At 37.2% G+C, this 7,688-nt stretch overlaps 1 protein-coding gene across 2 annotated transcripts in view; it reads left to right on the top strand.

The window, feature by feature from the left end:
- itsn2b (intersectin 2b) overlaps positions 1–7,688 on the top strand; it is a 55,881-nt gene that overhangs the window by 36,483 nt on the left and 11,710 nt on the right. For both annotated transcript variants that reach the window (XM_053633631.1, XM_053633632.1), the window contains exons 23-28: positions 11–54; positions 1,874–2,040; positions 2,124–2,163; positions 4,783–4,904; positions 6,166–6,262; positions 6,379–6,573. In XM_053633631.1, the coding sequence (XP_053489606.1) occupies positions 11–54; positions 1,874–2,040; positions 2,124–2,163; positions 4,783–4,904; positions 6,166–6,262; positions 6,379–6,573 (665 nt within the window). The remainder of the gene's footprint in view (positions 1–10; positions 55–1,873; positions 2,041–2,123; positions 2,164–4,782; positions 4,905–6,165; positions 6,263–6,378; positions 6,574–7,688) is intronic.

Below are 7,688 nucleotides of genomic sequence, written 5' to 3'. Positions count from 1 at the left end.
TTCTGTACAGTTCCACTGAGGAATCAACAGCAGCAGATGCCACTTCCCTTGAGGGTGAGAAATTGAAAAATATTACAGTTTATAAAAATAGGGCTACAATCCATATATATGTATTGTCAGTGAGCAAACTGTTCAGGAAACCATGGCTGAGCAATGAAGGAAGACAAAAATATATCATTTCCATGCCTAATGGAAAATAGAATTGGCTTTTACGGTGGTGAAAGAAAAGACCATCAGCTTGATCTGTCACCAGGCTTTAGCATAAAAAAAGGGTAATTTGGAGCACCATTACACCTCTTACCATCCAAAATGGAAGGATTCGTTCCCACCCAAAGGTGAAATATGAGAGGAAAGACTTCAAGAGTTGAAATTGGTGTTAAAAGCCCAGCAATCACTTTTCATAAAACTTAGTGAGAGTGCTAAAGCTGCTACGGAGGCTTCATTCAGTGTTCCCTATCTCCTGTTTATGCACACCCATCACAGATGACCTCATTCACAGACAAACAAAGAAGATTGTTTAAATGAGAAGACTGTAGTTGTTAGCCGAGGACATTTCTGATCAGATTCTCAAGGATTTTTAAATACTTTTTCAAAAATTAAATTCATCAAGTCCAAGTACAGCACACATCTGACTGACAAACAAATGACTGAATGACTGCTTTAGGCTGGCATTCTAAACCTGTGCTCCAAATTACAAGGCACTGACAGAGAGTTCAGGAACAACCAAGTGCAGACCATTCCCAACCATCACGTTGATTAAATTAGTCACTGTGACTTGTATAATTTGAACTGTACACACTAACAGTGCATGTTGTATTAACATGTATGAATGTTTCTGTTCCTATTGTTGCCTCTTGATATTTGAACTGTATTACTATGTCACTGTGATTATTGAATCCTGTACTGGTAGATGAACTGCTTTAAGATAAGAAAAACTTTATTGATCCCACACTGGGGAACTTCCCTCATTACAGCAGCTCAATTACACAAAAACAGATAAGAAAGAATAATACACATTAAATAGGAATAGAATAGAAAAATATATATATATAATAAAAAATAGGAATAGAAAAATAAGAATAATAGTAAAATAATAATGGTAATATGTACACTATGAACATCTCAATGTATGTACGAATACAAATATGAATATATACAGATGTGGCATTACTCTTGGTGGCTTTTTGTATCTTTTGGTAACATATAGTAGTTAGATCTTGGTTCAAATTTTGACTTCCAAAGCGATCTTGTGTTTAAAAAGGTTGAAGCCAATTGCCCTAGAGTTTACACAGAATGGTGAGAAAAACAAAAAACCGCCAGTGAGCGGCAGTTCTGTCGGAGGAAATGCCTTGATGACCGAGGTCAGAGGAGAATCAACCAAGAACAGGAATCTGAGGCTACAGTTGGCACAGACTCGCCCAAACGGGACAGTTGAAGATTGAAAAAGCCTAGTCAATAAATAAATAAATAAATAAATAGATGAATCAATTACCTAATTAACCATTAATTGCAGCCCTACATAAAATACATTTGTCTTTTTTCCTGGTCTGGTACAGATGAAATGGTTACAAAGAGTGCAATTTCTTTTATTAAACTGGATATTGCTACATTTTTTGTTTGTTTATTGCTTATAAAGCAGACAATGATTAAACGTCCTTTCCATTTTCCTGCTTATACTACTGTTATGCCCTTGCAAAGCACCAAAAATTCTGTCTGTCTACTTTGTTCTTGAGTTAGCACATGACCTCTACCCTAATTGATGTATGTGTATGTATCACATTTACTTATATCTTTCTTTGCACACCCATGCACACCCATTTGTGTGTGTTTTTCTTTGTTTTTTAGTATTAATTTTTTTTTTTTTTTTTAATAGAATATGTGGCTCTCTATACCTACGAAAGCCCTGAACCTGGAGATTTGACCTTCACTGAGGGAGACACCATCCTTGTGTCACAGAGAGAAGGAGAGTGGTGGAGAGGCAGCATTGGAGACCGTTCTGGACTCTTTCCCTCCAACTATGTTAAACCCAAGGAATCTGATGTAATTTAATCTATGGAATTTTAAGAGATATTACGACTTTGTGTTTTTCTGCTCTTTTAACAAACCATTTTGCTTCTTTGTAGAATTCAGTCCTCAAACCTGGCGCGGTTGGGAAAAAGCCAGGTAAATACCTTCTCAATTATGTACCTCAACTAAATCTGTAGTTTATTAAGATGATGTAAATATTAGAGATGTGCCGATGTATCGGCCGATTAAAAGCTATTTTTCCCGCTATCGGCTGATAGTTTAAAATCATTCGATGTTCAGGGCCGATTGTATCCTGTCAGTCAAAAGAGGGCGGGAAAACACATTGATTTCGTGCTGTGTGTAAAGATGTCTCTTGTGTGGAATGATGACAAAACTGCAGTTTGTAATCTCTGCACTGAAAATTTTACACCGGAAGTAAATTTTACGACGCACAAGTTTCGGCGTCGAGTCAATAGTCAATGGCGCATGACATCATATGCACGTAATGTGACGCTGCTAACTTTAGCAGACACCCAGAGCCACCGACGATGACTTTCTTCAGTTTACTGTTTGTCAGCGTTACCTTTCATAAAAAGTAATGCATAAATACTATTAGGCCTATTCAGTTTAAATTTGTATATTAGTTTATTTATATATATATATATATATATATATATATATATATATATATATATATAATATATATATATATAAAATACATGATACTTACACACACATACACAGTGCATCCGGAAAGTATTCACAGCGCTTCACTTTTCCCACATTTTGTTATGTTACAGCCTTATTCCAATATGGATTAAATTCATTATTTTCCTCAAAATTCTATAAACAATACCCCATAATGACAACATGAAAGAAGTTTGTTTGAAATCTTTGCAAATTTATTAAAAATAAAAAACAAAAAAAGCACATTTTAAGTATTCACAGATTTTGCCATGACACTCAAAATGGAGCTCAGGTGCATCCTGTTTCCACTGATAATCCTTGAGATGTTTCTACAACTTGATTGGAGTCCACCTGCGGTAAATTTAGTTGATTGGACATGATTTGGAAAGGCACACACCTGTCTATATAAGGTCCCACAGTTAACAATGCATGTCGGAGCACAAACCAAGCCATGAAGTCCAAGGAATTGTCTGTAGACCTCCGAGACAGGATTGTATCGAGGCACAGATCTGGGGAAGGGTACAGAAACATTTCTGCATCATTGAAGGTCCTAATGAGCACAGTGGCCTCCATCATCCGTAAATGGAAGAAGTCTGGAACCACCAGGACTCTTCCTAGAGCTGGCCGCCCAGCCAAACTGAGCGATCGGTGGAGAAGGGCCTTAGTCGGGGAGGTGACCAAAAACCCGATGGTCACTCTGACAGAGCTCCAGCATGTCTCTGCGGAGAGAGGAGAACCTTCCAGAAGAACAATCATCTCTGCAGACCTCCATCAATCAGGCCTGAATGGTAGAGTGGCCAGACAGAAGCCACTCCTCAGTAAAAGGCACATGACAGCCCGCCTGGAGTTTGCCAAAAGGCACCTGAAGGATTCTCAGACCAAAGATTGAACAAAGATTAAACTCTTTGGCCTGAATGGCAAGCATCATGTCTGGAGGAAACCAGGCACCACTCATCACCTGGCCAATACCATCCCTACAGTGAAGCATGGTGGTGGCAGCATCATGCTGTGGGGATGTTTTTCAGTGGCAGGAACTGGGACACTCATCAGGATCGAGGGAAAAATGAATGCAGCAATGTACAGAGACATCCTTGATGAAAACCTGCTCCAGAGTGCTCTGGACTTCAGACTGTGGCGAAGGTTTATCTTCCAACAGGACAACGACCCTAAGCACACAGCCAAGATAACAAAGGAGTGGCTACAGGACAACTCTGTGAATGTCCTTGAGTGGCCCAGCTAGAGCCCAGACTTGAACCCGATTGAACATCTCTGGAGAGATCTGAAAATGGCTGTGCACCGACGCTCCCCATCCAACCTGATGGAGCTTGAGGGGTCCTGCAAAGAAGAATGGGAGAAACTGCCCAAAAATAGGTGTGCCAAGCTTGTAGCATTATACTCAAAAATACTTGAGGCTGTAATTGGTGCCAAAGATGCTTCAACAAAGTATTGAGCAAAGGCTGTGAATACTTATGTACATGTGCTTTTTTTAAAATTTTATTTTTAGTAAATTTGCAAAGATTTCAAACAAACTTCTTTCATGTTGGCATTATGGGGTATTGTTTGTAGAATTTTGAGGAAAATAATGAATTTAATCCATTTTGGAATAAGGCCCTCTACTGAATTCTACATAACAAAATGTGGGAAAAGTGAAGCGCTGTGAATACTCTCCGGATGCACTGTATATAAGTATTTATGTATTCTTTTTTTATGGATGCACAAAAATCCTAAATGAATAATATATATATATATAATATTATAATATATAATATTCAGTCCTAAATGAATAATATATATCCTGGTCTAGTGTGTATCTGTGTGTATTGGGTTCTTTTCAGTTTCATATTTGGACAAACAGTTGTGTAAAGTTTTAGTCTGAAGTTTAAATTTGTAACTCTGTTTGTGGATTTTATTTTAAATACACGAAAAAATTATACTGAAATGTTGTGTCCATCTGATTAATCGAAAAAATAATCGATTATGAAAATAATCGTAGAGTAGTAAACAAGTAGAGTAGTAATGTTGTTAATAATGGAATAGAAATATATTATCTTCGGATATATTAACCGGAGTTGCCTTTCTGTGTTGCAGAGGTAGCTCAGGTGACCAGTGCATATACGGCCTCAGGGACAGGACAATTGAATCTGTCTCCTGGTCAGCTCATCGTCATTCTTAGTAAAAACCACTCGGGCTGGTGGCTGGGTGAACTGCAGGTCAGGATGTTAGCAATATACTGTATGCCAAAACTACTAAGTCTGATGTGATGTAACTGATACTCTGAAAGAACTACAATTTTGAAAACACCCACACTGGCAATTACAGCATCCTGTTTACCTGGTACACTCTGAGTGATGAGCTGTTTTATTTAAACTGCACTTTGTACTTTACAGATTCAACATCAGTCAACTTCATTATTTAGTTATTATGCAGCCTTGTTTCGTCCGTTTAGCCGTCAACTTTTAAAAAAAAAAAAAAAAAAAACTGCCAAGCAAACTTTTATTTAACAAACCCTCTGCATTTTCTAGCTATGTCTGCTAAGATATATAGTAACAGCAGGTGCATATAGGCTATCATGTCTGATTTCACCACCTTAGTTATCAGCAAAAATAAAATCGTAAAATAATTTAAAGATTGAATTATTATTATTATTACTATTATTTAGTTTACTAATTAAATGACTCAACTCAGAATATGTTGCCGTCATTGATATTTAGGAGAAACAGCAAGTAAATTCAAGTACCAAAACCAGCAATTGTGGAAATGATTCTGTCCTGGAAACAACATTGCTGTGAAAATGGAAGGTATTTATTTAGCTGTTTGACAATATTTAGATTTTAGGCCCGGGCTCAGAGAGGATACAACTGAAACTACAGTGAAAGTATAAAATTCTTAAATATTTAATCTAATGTTTTGATACACCATCTGTAGGAAAACATTTCTTGTACCCAGCTTTCCAGAGGCAGAGTGTCTAGAAATGCATATTCTGATTTAATAATTAGCTGAAATAATTCATGCTAGCCCTGCATGATGCTGAGAAAAAAGTGGATACCTCTAGGTTGGATTGTCGCATCGTGTTTCTGGCTGGCTGCCCTTATATCTAGTTCAGAGCACAGCAGCTGACATTCATGGATTCTCTTTTTCTTACATCACACGCAAACTCTGGAATAGTTTTCTGGAGATCATTAGGAACGCAAGCTCAATACATGTTTTTACATCCATATCATTCATGTATTTTATACTGACACATGTATAGTTTCTGGGTTTTAGTATATCTTGTTAAGTAAACTTTATATGACTTGTACTTCTTCTAGATTGCAAACATTTATATAAAACATGTATACTTTCTTTTGCTTTTATATGCTATCACATGATTTTTTACTAATTAAGGCAATTATCACTGTTCAAGGATGATCAAGTACTTTCTGTCATCACACTGTGCTTTTTAAAGATTGTACCTTGCTGAACATGTTTCAGGCACGGGGTAAGAAGCGACAGAAGGGCTGGTTTCCAGCGTCTCATATTAAACAGCTGGGGTCAAATAGCGGCAAGTCCACGCCTGCGATCATGCCAGGTAAATTAATCTTTACCACTTTCCCTACCCAGCATTAGTTCTCTGTTTCTGAATCTTACCCTGTGTTTCTCTCGCCAAACTTTGTAACTCGCACCATTCCTTCCTCCTGCTCTCAGTTGGTCAGGTTATTGCTATATATGACTACACGGCAGCAAACCAGGACGAGCTCAGCTTCTCCAAGAGTCAGATCATCAACGTGCTGGATAAGAGTGACCCTGACTGGTGGAAAGGAGAAATCAATGGTGTCTCAGGCCTTATCCCCACCAACTATGTGAAAATGACCACCACTGAATCTGACCCTAGCCAGCAGTGTAAGTAGATGGAGCAGATTTTTTTTTTTCCATACCAATGGTCTCAAGGCTGGCAATGCACCCATTTTACTTGATGATGAACAAATTGATTAGAGATCATTGGCTTAAATGTTATTTGTTTAGTTAATTTCTCATAGTTGTAAGATGGATATTGTATAGCAAGACCAAAACATTCCAAATGAGAAGGGTGTTATCTTGAATGCATGTTATGTTGAATGCAGTACTGTACTTAGGGGATTTTGAGCAAGATGTTCTTTGTAAGTTCTTTGTGGTACTGCTGCTTTGAATCGATTTCTTAACCATATTGTCTAAAAAATGTGTTTTACTTTTAAGGTATTTGGATTAAGTGTATTTCAAACCATAAAAAAATAATTTTCACAGCAAGGGGAAAAACCTAACAACTGACATTTTCTTTTCTCATTTTCTTGTATATAGTTTCTCAGATTTGGTTTTACTTTGGCTTCTTTCTTCTGTTTCTGTAGGGTGGTAACACCTCTCCTTCTCTTCATCTTTGAGAGACCCACTGTCCCCCTCATAGGAGATGAGACTCCATTTATCATAAACCATGACCATTTAATAAGTCTACATCCCTTAACCACCACACTGATCTTACCCTAACCCACCTAACTGAAGTAACTGTTAATTTTAAATTATATTTGACCTAAGGCAGTGGTAGTACACAGTAGCATGATTCATATTAACTCCTGCCTAATGGAGATTTGATGCATTATATGCATTATATTTATTCATTTGGCAGGTGCTTTTATGTAAGTGACTTCTTACAGGAATACAGTCAGAGTGTGTTGTTGTTTGAGAGGCTGACAGCAGTAGCTGATACCAGAAGCAAGTGCAAAATAGTTGTAGAAAGAACAGGAAGAAAAAACATGCAGAACTGACAACTAAATACAAACTCTGCATTTTAACATCAGCGTATGCTGCTATGAGTTGTCACATAAAATATGCAAAAATATTAAATAGGCCTACAATGAAATGTAAAATTCTACTTATTACAAAGAATTTTAATGATAATTAGAAAGTGATTATAAATGCTGCCTGCTCTTCTGAACCAGTGAGAGCAGCTTCGTTGAGGTACCAGATTAGAGTTAAAAAATGGT

This window comes from Ictalurus furcatus, chromosome 9, assembly GCF_023375685.1.
Source record: "Ictalurus furcatus strain D&B chromosome 9, Billie_1.0, whole genome shotgun sequence".
In the NCBI taxonomy this organism is placed as follows: Eukaryota; Metazoa; Chordata; class Actinopteri; order Siluriformes; family Ictaluridae; genus Ictalurus; species Ictalurus furcatus.
The sequence above is the reverse complement of the archived record's forward strand: the minus strand, read 5'-3'. Positions and strand labels throughout refer to the sequence as shown.